The sequence below is a fragment of the Cololabis saira genome, chromosome 3 (assembly GCF_033807715.1).
Source record: "Cololabis saira isolate AMF1-May2022 chromosome 3, fColSai1.1, whole genome shotgun sequence".
NCBI classification, from domain to species: domain Eukaryota; kingdom Metazoa; phylum Chordata; class Actinopteri; order Beloniformes; family Belonidae; genus Cololabis; species Cololabis saira.
Genome location: NC_084589.1, coordinates 29,252,419 through 29,270,229, shown reverse-complemented (window position 1 = coordinate 29,270,229; position 17,811 = coordinate 29,252,419). Strand labels below are relative to the sequence as shown.

The following is a 17,811-nucleotide window of genomic DNA, read 5'->3' as shown; positions in this document are numbered from 1 at the left end:
TCATTTCTGTACAATTTGACAGTGAAGCATGCTTTATTTGAAAAGTCTGACTTTATTAAAACATCTACAAAAATAGACAACACAATGAATGACAGCGTCAAAGTAGCAAGCGTTCTACAGAGACACAGAAGACCCAACATGTAATATGAGTTCTCTATATATTAGTAAAGGAAAATGTAATTCTGTCCTTGAAATATGTACAAGTACTTATACAGTAATGTTCAGACGGAAAAATACAGACATGAAGGAGAGTCTTAGTACATACAGCATATATAAAAAATGGGTTTAACTGAACTACAGTGTATCAAAAAGAGAGCCAGATGGTGCAACCGTACATTATAAACATCCATTATATGATCTTGATCGTCTCAGAATAGATTCAGAGTGCTATTTAGTCAGTTAGGTAGCGTCAGTGAGTCTGCCGCAGTCAGCTTCATGCAGAGACATGAGGCAAAGCAGATTTCAGATGCTGACTCACACTAGAATCAGGAGCCCAGATATCCCGTTTTGAGCTATACTGTACATGTAGAATTGCAGTTATCAAAAACAGATTAGTGTGAGCAACATCTCAACACACTCAAAGTTTCTGAATCATAGGTTGTCATACACCAAATGAATTCTGAATGCCAATCCATTTTTCTTTTTTTCAAAACAATATTTTACATCTTATGGTTTGGCAACGCCATGCTGGGAGGGTTTACAGATATTATCGCACATCTGTGAGGCCTTCCTCTGCAAATACCTGAAAATTGCAGCAAGTAAATGTATAAGAATCCACGTCGACGGGAATCGTCATTCAGCCCATCAGAGAAGAGTCTAATCATGGCCGGGCATTTGCATGTAGGGATTAAAGTGCAGCTGGTTGTGGAATTTTACATTATTCTCCCATGACTAAGTCACAGCAAGATTTAGGGGAGGGGGGCAAACTCCTGAGCAGAGCAGACAGCTGTGAAGATATCCGTTCTTCTGCCAGCATGGTCTCTTTGCTCCGATAAACATTTCAAAGTTTTTGGTTCATGTCTCATCAATGGCTGCAGACTCCCCTCTTCCGTGCCTTTTTTTTTCCTCATGTTTGAGAAGTCCATTTGGCAACAAGTACACATGTTTTCCTCACAAGGATGGGGTGCAGGCGCTTCTTGGACTTTTAAGATGTGGGGCTGGTGGTTCGTGACGAGCTTGAAGTAATCACATTGTAGAGAAGGGGGGCGGGGTGTCCGCTGCTGTCTGGTCCACATCATTTCACATTAGTCCACAAAAACTGCGGATATGGGTTACTGTGTAAGGACATGAGGCTGAGATAAAAAGGAACACTCATGGTAAGGAGTGAGCCAGTGGGGCTGTATTTGGGCATAATCTCACTGGAATACAGTGTAAGCAATAGGGTATAAATACTAAGACAATCCCAATGTCTGCCGTTTCATCTCTGGACAACAGGTGCTCTCGTCCCAGGCTGTGTGTCATCTGCAGCCAGAGCTCACACTGCATGTCTATTTTTTACCCTGCACGTAGCATCTAGGATGATGCATGATGAAATTTACTAAACTTTATAAGTGCTTGCATCCTAGTTTGTGATAGGGGATGTCATTAAACTTTCTGCAGAAGTAAGTCACCAGTTGTAGCGAGTCTTCGTGATTGTTAAGTATCTGAGAAGCGAGAAAGTTCCTATGCAGTCTGCACCCACCACCAACCGAAAAGAAATAGCTTGGATTGTTACCTATCAAAAGCTTTTGCTATCGTTTCATCTTTGGGCTCTGAAGTGGAAATCAAACCGAACCAGCGGTATCTCAGCCCCATTCACCGAAAGGAAGGAGGAAAAAAAAAAAAAAGGGAAAAATTACAAAAGCGAGCAACCCACTCTCCCTGCGAGTGCACCCTCCACCACACCTTCCCACAGCAGCATGAAAAAGCATGACTCAAGAGTTGCAGTTTTTCTCAGCTTCTCTCGTTACACCATGTTCATGGCGTCCTCCGTAAGAAAGGAGTGGATGGTGGCGAAGGATGGGCGGAGCTTACAGTCTCTGTTCCAGCAGCTCAACATGAGCTCGTAGAGACCCTGAGGGCAAACAGCTGGTTTGCCCAGATACACCTGAAAAAGAAAGAGACATTCAGAGGTGGAGATTAGTGGCTTTGTTTGATTAGTCCATTTACCTTCTACCACAGATTCTGGGTAGAAGATACAACTGTATCCGTTTAGTTTGGCCGACCCCAAGCTGACTTAAAATAAGAAGAGGAACACATCTGAGAATGGATTTAGTAGAAACTTATAGCAGGACTTTTTCATTAACTAAAGACATTTAGTGTTGACCTCACTAGTTGAAAATTAGGCTTCAAACAATTGGACCTGAGTTTAACACTTCCAATGGCATATGTAAGGAAGCTCTTAAAACTTTAACACACATGCTCTGTTCACCAGATGGTGGAGGTTTTGGTTAAAGAAATCAAATATTGCGTCCAGGCTTCGAACTTTGCTCTTAGCAAATTGTCAGGATCTCCTGAAGATTGTCGAGGTAAGAAAGACAGTAATTCCATACATTTAAATGAATATATATATTTGATCTTGTTGGCAAGTTTATGTAACCATAATATAAAATCTTTGTGTTTCAAGCATGCAAAGAGTGCAATATATTACTAGTCCTCTGGAATTAGGTAGAAAAATATTTGCATAGTGTCACTGCAATAGTAAATATTAAGAATCAACTGTCTTACACGTGTTACAATACCAACAGTATTACCAGTTGTTTCAGTGTAAACACTCTAGATGGCTTTGCACACTAGAGGGCATCTGATATCGCTGATGAGCTTGTGCATCATGACTCAAATCACTCCTTGGTGTAAATACAACATTTATGCAAAGAAAAACGTCTTTTTCTGTCGTTTTTCTGCCTTGTCTTATTTTAGTTTTTGCAAGTAAAATATAAACATGTTACTTTAGTTCATGAAGTGTCTAAAATCAATTAGAAAAAGATTTAAATATTCTTTACAAATAAACATCACAAAAGTAAAGTTTAGAAAGGTAATGTTTGTGAGCGGCGTACCTGTCTGCCCTGGTCTCTGAAGAACTCTCCGGCGTTGTCGATGACCTGTTCATCAGTGAGGTTGGAGTACGGCTGCTCCTGACAAACGCTCAGCATCTCCCACAGAGTGACCCCGAACGCCCACACGTCGCTGGCTGTGGTGAACTTACCCTGACGGCACATAAGATACACATACATCCCCATCACCATCATCTCCTTTACTGAAGCAATGATTATCAGCATCAGTTCAGGTAACAAATGATTGCAGGTACACGATCAAAGATTTATTTACTTTGAGCACATTCATTTGTTTTAAATGCTTATTTTTATTTGAACAGATGAAGACCAAAACAATACACAACTGCAAATAATGTTTTCCAACCATCACACGTGTGTGTTGGTTTTCTCACCATGAGGATGCACTCCCACGCCATCCAGCGTATGGGCAGCACGGCTCTGCCCTGGATCCTGTAGTAGTCGCCAGCATACAGGTTTCTGCTCATCCCGAAGTCGGCTATCTTGATATGACGCTCACCGCTTCCATCCTCTTCGCTCTCACCCTTCTCCCCCCCAACCAGACAGTTACGAGTGGCCAGATCCCGGTGCACAAAGTTGAGGGACGACAAAAACTTCATTCCTGACGCAATCTGGCTTGCCATGGAGATGAGCGCTGGGTAACTGTTGACATGAGGACAGGTGGAAAAGGGATTGATAAAGTTACTACACAAGCAGATACATTTTTTTTTAAATTAATTTATATATATATATATATATATATATATATATATATATATATATATATATATATATATATATATATATATATATATACACACCGTATTTTCTGGACTATAAGCTGCACCTGTATATAAGCCGCATCCGCTCTATTTTTAAAAAAAACAATAAAAAAAGATATACAAGCTGCACCTGTATATAAGCCGCATCCACTCTATTTAAAAAAAAAAGATATGCAAGCCGCAGATATTTATGTTGTTAGATTAGATATTTACTACACGTACAGAAAGATTTAGAACTGTAAATGATGTACATGTTTGTACCTAAATAGATCCTTTCCTAACAGTGTCTTTTAACACGGCAGCAACTTTGCTGATTAAAACAGGACAGAACCAAGAGAAAATAACCGGTATTTATTTATTTATTTATCTGTTTGAAATCTGCTTCTACCTACTTCTATCTGATAAAGAAGAAGTAGTGTATTCTTCTTTGCATTTATTTTGTCTTAGTTTTTATTCTAATTCCGGTTAGAGCGCCCGAGCGCTGGAAGAAAAATCCACAGAATAGCCGCACCTTTGTATAAGCCGCATGGTTCAAAACCTATGAAAAAAGTAGCGGCTTATAGTCCAGAAAATACGGTATATATATATATATATATATATATATATATATATATATATATATATATATATATATATATATATATATATATATATATATATATATATATATATATATATATACAGTATATATATATATATGTGTGATGTGTGAGTGTGTGTGTGTGTGTGTGTGTGTGTGTGTGTGTGTGTGTGTGTGTGTGTGTGTGTGTGTGTGTGTGTGTGTGTGTGTGTGTGTGTGTGTGTGTTACCTGATGGTTGGTGTATTGTGTGAAGGCCCAGTTTTGTCCAACAGGGCTCTGTGGGACAGATACTGGTTCAAGTCACCACACTCCATGTACTCGGTGACCATGCAGAGCGGATCGCTGCTCACACACACTCCCAGCAGCTGGATGATGTTCGGGTCTTTCAACCGAGATAAGATCTTCACCTCTTTGAGGAAGTCGTTCCTATCAGACGCAGAAAGAAGCATGAGACTGAGATGTATATCGCAGACGATAACAATGCTGGATCCCAGATAAACAGAGAAGATAGTGATCAGAAACTGGAGCCCTGCATTACCTACTGAAGATAACACATCACAGCTCCGTAGAGGGAGGTGTTTATTCAACTCAAATCCATAATAACCCCAACTTATTTTCCATCAGCAGCTCAACTCGAAAATCTGACTTTCTGCACTTTTGCCCTCATCCATTTGTTTTGATAGTCAATATGTTTCTGTGAGGACCACCTTCACAAACTTTCCACATGTTTACATGTGCCTTTCCCCAACACGAGCGCACAAGAGCTTATTTTACCTGCTCAGATCCAAAGAAAACAAGCAGCAGATAAACAGAGTCAAACATCTATAAAGCCACAGAAAAGCAGAGGTGTTTTCCCTCAGAGCCCGGGAGCCAAACAAGTTCAGAAATGTGAGTATTGGACATTTTTGTTCCACCTCATTTATCCGAGATCTGTTGACCAACTTCAACTGTACAAGACTCAGTAGCTGATCTGATCACATCCCTTTAGCTCTGGCCTTCTGACACTGGCTCCTTGTACATTCTGAATAGATTTTACTGAAAAAGTTCTTCAAGGTCTCTCTCCAGGCTGCATTTCTGGCCTCTTTGTAAGCGATATGTTCTCCAAGACCTCAAGTAAACATCTGTCTGGGAACTAAAGAGGACTGGGTGTTTGCAGTCAGGGCCTGGGGGCTCTGAGAAGTCTGCCTGATCATCAGTAACTTATTTTTTCTACATTCTTTTATTAACTTGGTTATTCATTTTATTTTTTTCTGCCCCTGTGAGAATTGTGTTTTGAAAACTGGCTCGGCAAAACTTGAGCTTTTGAGTCAAGCTGCAGTATACAGAACCTTCTGGTTATCCCAAACCTTCTGCAGAACTCTGGGGAATTCAGATATAACCAGACTTTCTAAAGCACTTGTTTCCTGTCTCTTATAGACTTCTAAAATCTTAAAATGTCAGTAATAGATGAGTCAATTAAAAGCACGACACAAAAAGACAAAGGAGCATAGAGGGATGCACTCTAAAAAACTGGAAACTGATAAAGCGTGACATTTAATGGCAAATGGTTGGCTCTGTCCTATTAAATCCTACTTGATATTTCAGAATACCACCAAAAGTTCAATGAACAATTGAGAGATTAAAGAAGTACGCATTAAGCTACAAAAAGTGGAGGAATAAAAAAAAGTGACCCTCCCCCCATGTTAGGGAATGGTTTGACATTACAGACCTGGCATTCTTGGAGGCGTCGGGGCGCAGTATCTTGACAGCTACCAGAAGAGGGCGACCTTTTCTCACGTTGAATGGAAACTCCAAAGTGGGAAGGTCTTGAGGGTTCTCGATTTCACACAGGTGCACCTTTCATGGAAAACATACGGACATTGTTCAAGAACACGGTCACCCCTCCACCCACACAGATTGTTTTGTCTCCTGAGTTCTCACCTCCCCAAACTGTCCCTCCCCCAGCTTCTCCTTGAAAATGAGAGAGTGGCGTGGCAGCTCCGGCAGCGGCGTGGCGTCGGCGCCGGGGCTGGAGGAGGCCAGCGCGGGCACGGCGTACGTGTTGTTTCCACTGACACCCTGGAGACTCACGATGTCTGCCTCGGCGTAGTGGGGGACGCTGGGAGGAAGAGGGGGAGAAACGGGCGGGGACAGAGACGGGTAGGGAGGGGACCCCGGGTAGGGAGGAGGCTCCTCAGGTGAGACGGGGAAGCCCTTCTCCATATCCAGGTCCAAACCACACGCTGCAGACGGGAGGAGGAGACAGGCAGGGCAGACACAAATGAGGAAATGACAGAGAAGAGGTGACTGGTTGAGAAAAATAATCTTCCTACTGATTTAAAACTAAGTAAGTAAATGAAAGACTCATATGATAAAGTCAGGCTGCTTGCTTTTAAGGGATAGTTTGGGTTTAGAGGAATTTTACTTGAATAAAATAGAAGTTTGAAGTTTCAAAGAGAAAAAAGATCCAATATTTCTAAAATATATATAGATAATTAAATGATAATTTTAAAATGTGCTTGACAGTTATCTGCTGGAAGCTGAGCTGAACCACAAATTATGCAGAGAAAGCAACAACTGGGAAGAGAAATATCGACTCACACCAGTAAATCTAGACCAACTTAATTTATTAACAGGCACGATTATGATTTTATGAACGCCTTCGTGCCCGGCCTCCTCGGGTTTGCTCTGTATAATCATCACTCATCGTGTGAAGGGTGGGAATACTGAAAGTCAGATGAGTTGACAAAGTTAAAAAATCAAGACGAATATGTAAGTAAATGCCTTAATCCCACTACTCAGATAAAACTTATTTTTGCATCTCTGTATATGCATTAGTGCTGGGAAATGGCTGACACTGCATTTAAAATGACTTTCCGGAGGGGAAGGGTTTCCTTGGAAATATTCCTCTCTCCACTCATTTACTTGGGCTGTCCTGTGTTTTGTAAACTAAATTAGAATCTGCTCCTGTACTTCCCGATAACAGTTTTACAAACGCCTGCCTAAGAGGCTCTGACAACACGTGAGTCATAGGTTTGTAGAGAGTATGGGATCTGAATACCAAGTTGTGGTACTCTTAAAATAATAATGCAAGAGAGAACTTTCTATCAAACTTAAATTCACCCACTGAATCATAATATTAGATATTAAACCTCTCGCTTCACCGAAGCTGTTATGAAATTGTACTGCAGGTGAGCAGCAATTAAACAAAAAACAACAAAAATGTGTCAGCACTTCATCCTACTTGTACACAATTGTTAAAAACATGCTCGATCATTTGGGGTGGTAGTGAAGGCTGGTGAAGAATCTGCAACTGATGTTCAGTCTGGGAGACTTCAAAGGCCACAGCACATGATCCGGTTCATGCTAATTAAACTGTCCTCTCACCCCTGGTGTTCTATGAATGAGTATTATATTTGTGGAAAAGACCAGACTGATCAGGAGTGAACTTTATCATTGCAGGATGAAGGGAGTTCCTCCATTATGCTCGACCTAAACCGTGTCAGTATAATACCAACACAGTATAACAGCCGCAAGATCCCATCAGTTCAGTTCAACTCTACTTTATTAATCCCTGAAGGGAATTCATTCATAATTCCATTTCAAAAATGTTATTTAGTCTCATAATTGTAATTATAATTTTAAAACCTGACACCCTTACGCCAGGTATATCAAATATTTCCCTTCATTTGCCACCTGTATATACAAAAGTATGTGGTACTGCTGATATTAGAAAGTTTTACCATCTCATCCAGGACAGACCCAATGATGCTGCTAGATTAAAGGGGACATTGTCATGGTCTGGGTTTTTTGTAGCGTTTTAAGTTTCTTCTTTTGTCTTTACTTGGACTGGCTGCAAAAGCGAGTCAATCTCTATTGACCTCCACGTTAAAATGTTCAACTTAACAGCAGAAATAAACATTTACAGTCTGGTTCAAAAAGCCATTTTGGCCTCAACCTGTTTGATTTCACACCCACGACAACTCTGAGGGGGGTTCATTTTTTTGTACCACACCAGGAGGGTTTATATCAAGCAATACATTTATTTCTAATATACTTGATTGATTGGCAGTCAGATCAGCCAATCGCTAGCTGTTATCACTTCCTCATCTGTAATCATTACTACTGTCATTTATCATTTATCATCATCATAATCATCATGCTACCGTGCCACGCAAAGCAACCACCCTGTAGATAATTCGGCGGGGGTTAAGCAGATGGAGCAGGGAGAAAAACTAACTTTGATTGACATTTGGTGGGCACGTTCACGTCAGTTACATGGCGACGTCCCGCACGAAAACAAACAGGCGTCAAAATCGGCCTTCAAAGCCAATGGGTCACGTGATCGAATGTTTCGTCCAATTTTATATACAGTCTATGGTCTCGTCAGCCCCTGATAGTATATACTGACTTGTGTTTCTCTTTCTCCCTGCTTGTCCATTTGTCTTTCACTCTTGTCTGTTTGCCCGTCTCCATTTATAAACAGTCACTTTTGGAGTTTATCCGTTTTCTGTTAGATCAGTGTTACCAGATGTATTTGGAATAATTTCACAATGCCTCTCAAAAAGTGAGTATTTCTTCACGACTATGATTCACTATTATTAGTCTGATCAGATGCAGCAGATTCATTTGTTCGTAACTGATCTGGTGTTTAAAGTTATGGTGTATTATGTTCCAATTTAACAACAAATTGTGTCAACCAAAAAAAAAAGGAAATGATTTGTTTCCTTTAAGAGAAAGGATGCTCTAAGTAAACATGAAGGTAAATTTGAGAAAAGCCACCCAGAGAGCCGTAATGTAAAACCTGTGATCAAGAAAATAAAGTGTAATCATGAGTCTGCACATTACAGTCTGAACAGCCATCATGTTGCTGCTGTGGCACAGTGAAGGTCCTTGATTCAACTCTGCTCAGGCTTAAATAAAAAGTTTGACAGCTTTCAATTTCCCAGAAGCCAAACTATCCCTCAAAAAAAGCAAAGAGTTATTTGTAGTGAGTGATGAAGGTGACTAGCGATGTCAGTAACAGAAGGAATGAAGGTCAGAGTCATGCGTTGTAGACTATTCATGATAAAAAGGTTTTTTTTTCTTCTTCTGTGCAGCAATAGTGACAGCTCTTCCACTCCCTGACAATGTTAGGTAGGTGCCAGAGTAATGAGACAGTGGATCCTCCGGACGGTTGCTGGGCCGGTCCGAGGTCTCTTACCCTGGGGCACATTGAGACTCTTTTCCTGAGCCTGTGTGGAGTTGGAGACGACAAGGGCTCTGGAGCCTTTTCTGTGATCTGGTAGGAGCACGTGATAACCCGGGTTGTTTAACAGCAAGGCTGGGAGGGCACATACACAAACAAAAAACGCACACAACAACACATAGGATGAAGTGGGGTAAATGCAGGCAAACACAAAAATCACAACACAAAAGAAAACAACAATCATGAGCAAACTGTTAGCAAACTGATGATGAGACGAGGGATGAAGAGGGCCTGTACTGATACAGAGAACAAAAAGAAAAAAAAACAACTGAAAACCGTTGCAAGAACAGGCACATTAACACAACTCAGGCCAAAACCAAACATAACGAAACTCAGACGATGAAATGTTTGTTACTCATGTTATTTCAGACTCACACAGGCGCCTAGTACAGACGGCATGCCGACCTCCTGCGGTAAAATCCATGCAACGGAATGTTTTCCTTATTTACTCTGTTTCGCCTCTCGCTTTCCTTTTCTTCCCTTTTCTCAGAACAATAGTTCCTTTGTGGCCACTCTGCACTGTGCATCTTCTTAGAGGCATTCTTCCTTGCAGGATGTTTGATTTGGTTTACTTTTGTTTGGCGTGGTGAAATATACTATAATACCACTGTTTTCCTGATAGGCACGCCACATCATTTTTCTTTCGGCTGCTTTCCCCTTTTCAAATGGATTTGCAAAAGCACAGACATGGGCACGGACATGCATGCACAGCAATCTGTGCAAGCCGCATGAATTAGAGTAAACATTTTGACTGCTATACATGTGGAAAGTAGAACTGTGTCCAATTTTCCATTAATTTCATGCCAGCTGTGTTTGGTTGCATACTGATCGATCAATGTCACCATAGATTCAGCACGTTTCACTTCATGATAATACGGTAGGTATGTTGTGAAACAAGCTAAATGTAGGGGAAAAAAAACGCTCATATACAGCAGAAATCTTTAAGGGTATGGTCCTACAACCTTTCTGTTACACAGCGTGTGTACCTGTGCTGTCTCTTTGATCCCTTGGCCGGAGCAGTGCGCTCGGCTCCTGGTACTCCCCCTCTCCGTCTCGGTCATGATCGTCTGGAAAGGTGTGTATGCGCTGGTAGCGGCTGGAGTAGCTGTGTGTGTTGTTGATGACCACGTTGTCCGAGGGGACCGACAGGTGAACTCGGAGCTCGTCGCTGGACAGGCTGCCCTGGGCCTGGGAGGGCGGAGGCATCGCTCAAATACAAGTCATGTAAAAATGCACCGGTTGGGTGGCTTAAGCAGATGCGTGATCAAACTATGGAAAAAGACTCTAAACTTTGAAGGATTAACAGTAAATGTAAAAGGATTTCTGTAAGACCTCCAGATGGAGATAGGCTGGTTCTGTGCCAAAAGACTGGCAGTTGTTCAATCAATTGCTGTGTATCAGTCAATTAAATCTGACTGAGAGGGACAGTTGAGCCTAACAAGGGCATAAAACTCTTCAAAGTTCCACTAGAAACTGTTTAAAGCTTGGCCATTGGGTTACACGGAGTAACTTTCTCATCATCCCTGAAAATCACATCAAGGAAAGTGTAATTGCATGTGACCTCAGTCTGGACTCACCTTGCCCAGAATCTTCTTCCAGTACTGTCTCCAGAGGATGACAGCGATCACAGCCAGCAAGAGTAGGATGATGCCCACCAGGCAGCCAATCAGGATAGCCGTATTACTGCTATCCACTTTGGCCACAGGAAGCCCCGCCCTTGGAGTAAGGGCAGTTTCACTGCCTAGAAAAAAGCAAAGAAGAAGAAGGAGAAGAAAAAGGCAGAAGACAACATTTTATGTATGGGTAAAGAATTGAAACAAGCTGAAATTTGTCAGACGTCATGGGAATACAGCTGCAATAAGAAAGATGAAGGTTTACTAGGACTTCTGCTTTCTGCTCACAACATTTGGTCCCATCTTTGTCTAAACCACAACTATAAACCAACACAATCTGAGTAAATTCATGAACATGGAAAATGTTGTCTGCTTGATGGACAACATCACAGCTCAGACTGGAGAATAAGTGAACTTTTAAATCATCAACTGAGTGTCGCTTCTTCTTTTCAGATATTTTCATATAGCTGCTTATGTGAGGGAAGCTAGTTTTCTTAAAATATTCTGTAGATTTGCGTTTTTGATGTTTTCTTGTTGCACCCAAGAACCTCCAAGTGTCTGGTCATTCTGCCCTTATGTTCTAACGAGGTATTAAAACAGTCCCAAACCACGATGCGTCCTCCACTTTTATGCTTTGGTGTTGGTATCCAGTACCTGAACCCACCCAGAATTCAGTGTTGTGAATTTAGTCCCCCCAAAAAAATCTGTCTGCAGAATATTCTCACAATTCTTTTTTTTCTACAGAGAGAAAAATATTGTTTTGATACTTCATGGTATCCTTCCAGCAACATCCTTCTTGGTCAGCCTCTTTCTTGCACTGTACACCTTTATTTTATTTTTTTAGCTGTCCTTGGGTTCTTTCCACTTTCTTAGGAGTATGGGCTTCTTCTTAAGTGTCTTATCTGCATAGTTGTCATTCACAAGGAAAGTGGCATCAGACTTGAAGTTCCTCTAATATCACAGAGGAGTGATAATCGCATGAGTCTTAAGAAATACTTTTCTCTCCCTTTCCAGCCTTGTTTATCATTTTAATACTAATACACTCCTGTAGAAGCTGTCATTGTTGATGTCACTGTTTATCTTGAGAAAAGCAGATTTTGTCCAAAGTCACACTGGGATTTCTCACTTCTGCTTGCGTTTTCCTTTTCTTTTCTTGTTTTGTCGTATTTGGAGCCTTTGCGAATTGCAGGTGGTGTGACAGTGTACAGGTTTAATGACTAAAAATGTAACCATCTGTTTCAGTTGCTGTTTGACACACGTACACACATAGACACCCTTAGATAAAACCTGCCGATCCATCTGCGTGGAGCTGCAGATGTTGAGATTTGCAGTGTAACCACACTGAAACGATCAGTAAATTACAATTTGTGTGTGATTTATTGCTTCATTCTATGACAGACAACCGTCTACTACTTTCTCAATCAATACAGTCTTGAACCTCTTTCAAGGTACACTGACCGCAACATTAAACTGCAATGAACTGAAGAACAAGGCCAAGTTCGAAATGCTGCGTTTACAAACAGTAACCGCCCATTACAAAATAGCTTTTGTAGAAGTTGTTAAGTGGTTTGCACAAATAACCCCCCCCCCCTCCCATTTTTGTGCTATTGGTTTAATCAGATTGTGGTTTTTATTTTGAATTTGTGATGCAGCTGAACTTTTATGAGCAACTTAGGCAGAAATCCAGAGAGTAAACTGCAGATTCCTCTGCAAGTCTGAGACTTCATTCAGTAGAAGCCTTGTGGGAGTGTAACCACAAGTTGCAAATTAATGAACTGTTCACCCTGTGGCCATTAGCTCTTCCTGAGCAGTCATGCACTCAATGGGGGTCACACACCAACATTTTCATCAGGCTTCCTCCACATCTGATGGGGACTTTTTGAATGTGAAAAATATGCACCAAAAACCCCTCAGAGGTCATCGCAGCTGCTTCGGGAACGCAGATGCGTCAATGTGGTTATAGTTTCAACAGCTTTGTGGTCGAGTATTAATCAGAATCATTGTTTTTTGTTTTTTATTTTGCCCTCCCCACTTTTAATGATGATATGTGGCACGTTATTTGCACAAAAGATTTCCTCTGTATAGTTATTGTAAACTCTTCCCATAAACTCCTAAATCTTTTTTTATGTAGTAAATTGCAGTTTGCAAAAAAAGAAAAGAATAAGAAGGCCTAATGAATAAGACATTCACCACACATATTCCACTTACAGTCCATGTACGGGTGCAAATATAACGACGTCAACACATATCGTGTTGAGCTGCATTCACTTTAAACATAATATTGTCAAAACTGAAGACAATCGCTTTCTTTTCCTCTCTGTCAGTTAAACACCATGTGTGTAATAAATAGACCCAAACAAAGCCATCCAGCCACAAACAGTGAAAGCAGCGTACATGCCGCCAAAACCCATTTCCAGCTTTTTTTTTTTTTTTTTTGAAGCCTGCTATTGTTTAGCTGCGTAGACTAGAGCCAGCTCCCAGACAAAACGTGTCTTTTGTGATACCACATGAAGTCAAGTTGTTATTCAGAGTAAATAAAATTACTTTATCTCTGTAAGTGTTATTTTCAGAGAGCTGTTTATCTTCAAACAGAGCACGGTGCCAAAGTCTGCTCCTGTAAAACCTTGTTCCTTTATTCTCATACCATTTACACAGCACTGGGACAGTTTTATTAAACTGGAGGCGGGCCAGATAAGACGGAACAAGCTCATCCCCTCTGCAACCTTTACTTTTATTTGCTCTCTCTCACCTGATGGTGTCCAGATATCAGTGGTGTCCGTCATGAAGGTGGTGGTGGAGGGGGTTTCTGGAGGAGTGAGGGATGGACAAAGGAGGAATGTGTGAGAAGAGACTCAGAGGAAAGTGATGAGGAGAGAAAATCATGGATAGTAGGGTTCTCGCTCGGGTGGATTTTCACCCCTCTAGGCACAAATCTTTAACTATTCATGCAGACTTTTCTAAAGCTAGAATGTGATGATTAAATAAAACCCTTGATGTACTATAAATCATAATAGTTCATATTAAATTTTTAAGAAATATTTCTTTAAGTGTGATAAAATCCATAGTATCTGGCAATGGGTTAAGTTCAGGCAAAGAATTTCAGAGCCTGTGATGAAAACAGAGCTTGGTCAAACATGTGCCTTGTTCGGTTCTGCTTCAGACACATGGCACAGACGCCACAGCTTTAGAGGAAAAGATGGCTACTGTGCCAAAGAGTGATGATAAAAAGATCAGTGAAACTAGAAATACGAGAGCAATGACAGGAAGGAGCAGAAGGATAATGGCAGACAGAAAGACAACACCAAGGACACGATAATGAAGAGGGAGGAGGTGGATTACAAAGACGAGGTGAGGAGCAGGACTTACCAGAAGGCCCGCTGGTGGCGTTGGAGGACGGGCTTGACGTCGAAAGAGAGGAAGTGGTATTAACAGGAGGGAGGGAACTGGCATCAGGAATCTTGGGAGGATTATGAGGAAATAAATTGGTGTCTGTGGCATCCTCCCCCAACGGCTCTGGATAAGAAAAACAAATCTTGTTTTAATACTTTATGGGGCCTTCAATGGTCATTGCAAAAACCTTCTGGTGGCACTCAGTGGTTGAGAAACTGATTGTGGCCACAGCTGGCTGCGTTAGCAGGGACAAACTATATTACAGAAGACTTAGTTAGGTTGTTTTCGAGCAGGGAATAATGTATTCCTTACTGGCTGAGATGACACGTTGTTAGCTCAGTCACCCTCGCTGGGTGTGCAATTAACAATCACAGTTGCAACATATCTGTAAATACAGAGACGAGGGTGGGCAGGTGGAGGGAGTTGCTCAGGGCAGAGAACAGTGAGGATTAAAGACTTCTGGTTTTATCTGTTCGCTCTATAAGTGCTCAATTGCATATGAACCATCTCATGTGAGATTATTGTGGGTGTGAACTGTGAACACATAGTTGGAGGATGAGGGAAACATCCTGCCATAACCCTTGATGATTTTAGACCGGTGGACAGTTTAACTTGCCAACAACTTGGTTCCCATGTAACAAAATCCATGCAGTGGAGCGAAAAAAAGTTTGCTCCTGGTACAGTCAGGACAAAAACCTTATTATGAAACGGACTCGTTCGTTTCCAGTCTAACAACAAATGCAACCACGTTTAATTTTCACTCTTAAGATATGAAGAATATACATTTAAGTCTAATTAATAATCTCTTATTACTATTTGCTTTCTAATACTGAAATGTAAAACTGCATTCAGGGTCATCTACCCCGTGTTTTAAGTACATCCTCTTCAGGGATAAGAACCAAAAAAACATCTTTATAACAAGAATGTTATTGAATGAATTAAATACAATCTGGATAAAAGGAAACAAACTGAAAATGAAAAGCTGCATCCTCTATGGACTAAAAACAAAGTTAGATTGCTTATTTGCTTTCGTTTCCTCCATAATTCACACCAACATTCATACTTCATACAACATTCTTGTCAGAGCCACATGCTGTAAATGCCCTCCCTGTTTTATCACTGAACATTTCCAATAATATTCTGAACAGCAGCTGCCTTGCAGCTTTTGAATTCTTGTTTGTTTTTTAATTGTAAAATAAGGTTTTCTTATACACATCTTTTCTCTATGCCATTTTGAAAAAGAAACTGGAAACTGTTTCAGTTTTTTTTTTGGGGGGGGGGCTAAATTCAGGTCATCTGAACAACACGAAATACCACAGAGTCATATTTGTCATGTCTTTCTCTTTTTAGTTTTCTTTAATAGACACATTCATAAATGATAAAAAAGGGTGTCAATAATTGTGGCCATGGTGTACTCTGTATTTTTAATTACAGTCCATGTGATAAAGTTTCTTGTACAATTACAGTGTCAAGTAGTTAAATAACTTTGCAGATTTCATAAGCATATTAAAATCCCCTAAAATTGTGTTTATATGCATTTATTTATGAACTGTTCATCATTTGAGGCCAGTACCTTATGCATATCAAGTTCTGCAGGACTTCCAAGAAAATGCCAGATATAACTGCTTAACTACAGGTAATGCAAGTCCAAAACCAATGCAGAATTAAAATAACTTGACCACGCCAGAAGTAAACACATGAAAGAGAAAAAAAACAAAAAAACAAATTGACTTTGTCAGTCCTGGGTCTTACCGGAGAGGAAATTTATTTCACTGATCAGCAGCCAGCGGTCTGCAAAGTAGAATTTGCAGCGGAGGATCTGAGCTGGCTGACTGCCGAGTGGGAGGGAGATGGGTCTTGAGGAAGGGTCCTTTAGATCCTCGAGGGGTACGAGGAGGTTGAGCGACGGGGAGGACCAGGGCTGCAGGAGGCCAGGCTTAAACAGACACTCCACTTTGCTAAAGACTCGCACCCCCTGTGTGTGGCGGTTGTTGCTGTGCACCTGTAGGACAAACAGACAAGAGAAGAAGGTAAAAGAGGAGGAATGAGATACAACAGTTAAACTACCCTTGCTCAAATATCTGGAAACTCAGGGGCCTTTATTATTCATTATTCGTGAAGAGGCAGGAAAAGATAAATTTGCATGCAAAATTAATGACACATTTCTTCTTGTTCAGCTATAATTGCTTTGGCACAATCTGAACTGAGCAGGACTGCAATTTAAAAGAATTAGAACATGGGAAGAAGTGTCACCAAGTAAGAAAAGAAAGCTCAGGAAAAAAAAAACTGATAAAAGAGAGCATAAAGATACACTATGTCTCTCCAATCTTTTTAAGACAAGACAATCCGTAAAAGTTGATCTATCATATTAGTATGGCTTGCAGGAAGAGGAGGAGGTGGAGCTCGAAGAGATAAGAGAGATGGAGATGTAAGTGGAAGAATGAGAAAGTGAGGGGTCAAAAATATAGATCTGAGGAGAAATTGAGCGCTTTTTATCTTCTGAGAACGAGGAGCTGGCACAGAGTCTGATCTGACACACAGGCTCTTACACTGGTCTTTCCCGAGGTTAACACACCTTACAGACGTGTAGAGACTAAAAAGCGTCTGCTAAATGACAGTAGTAGTACTCATCTACATGTTAACGTGCGCTCATGACATCCCAGATGAACGACTGCACCATATGCTCTTTTAATGTGTACCGGTAAGTGTTTCGGTCTGAAAGGGGACTAAATAGGTTTTGGGGTTTCTATTGTATGATCATAGAGGTCTAATGTGTTAACAGAACCCGAAAAAATTAAATTATCCTTAAGGGAATGCAGGTCCAATGACCTTCAACAAGCTTAATTTGAGAGAACAGTGCTGCATTCATTACATTTTGCGTGTTTCATCAAAAATCTAACCTTCATTGGGAATTCTCTCTGATCTTTCTGTTAAGTCTATACCTCTGACAACATGGTTCAACTAGAAATCAGAAAGATCAGAACTAGAGCTTCACAAAAAGCAGATCAGAGTGGGTCCCATTACTGTCAAAGACAGGACAACTGCAGGTCACGGCTGTCAAAAGGTTAAAGAGGCGATTTCCCTTTGGGGACAGGAATTAGGTCCAGGTGAAGGAACTCTGTCCAACAGAAAGTCAGAATTAGGTTCAGGTTCCCACTTTTTATTTATCTGACCTGTGTGTCTGACATA

General features: G+C 40.9%; 1 protein-coding gene across 3 annotated transcripts in view; it reads right to left on the bottom strand.

Moving 5' to 3' along the window:
• Positions 1 to 32: 32 nt before the first annotated feature.
• The window catches only part of ddr1 (discoidin domain receptor tyrosine kinase 1), a 53,638-nt gene continuing 35,859 nt past the window's right edge, over positions 33 to 17,811 (bottom strand). The window contains exons 9-20 of one of the 3 annotated variants that reach the window (XM_061717132.1): positions 16,375 to 16,624; positions 14,599 to 14,745; positions 13,982 to 14,038; positions 11,197 to 11,360; positions 10,606 to 10,807; positions 9,575 to 9,694; positions 6,313 to 6,614; positions 6,101 to 6,228; positions 4,621 to 4,818; positions 3,425 to 3,692; positions 3,036 to 3,185; positions 33 to 2,086 (exon numbers count right to left, since the gene is read on the bottom strand). In XM_061717132.1, coding sequence (XP_061573116.1) covers positions 1,946 to 2,086; positions 3,036 to 3,185; positions 3,425 to 3,692; positions 4,621 to 4,818; positions 6,101 to 6,228; positions 6,313 to 6,614; positions 9,575 to 9,694; positions 10,606 to 10,807; positions 11,197 to 11,360; positions 13,982 to 14,038; positions 14,599 to 14,745; positions 16,375 to 16,624 — 2,127 coding nt within the window. In that variant the 3' untranslated portion in view covers positions 33 to 1,945. The remainder of the gene's footprint in view (positions 2,087 to 3,035; positions 3,186 to 3,424; positions 3,693 to 4,620; positions 4,819 to 6,100; positions 6,229 to 6,312; positions 6,615 to 9,574; positions 9,695 to 10,605; positions 10,808 to 11,196; positions 11,361 to 13,981; positions 14,039 to 14,598; positions 14,746 to 16,374; positions 16,625 to 17,811) is intronic. The other 2 variants (XM_061717134.1, XM_061717133.1) reach the window with 2 other exon arrangements.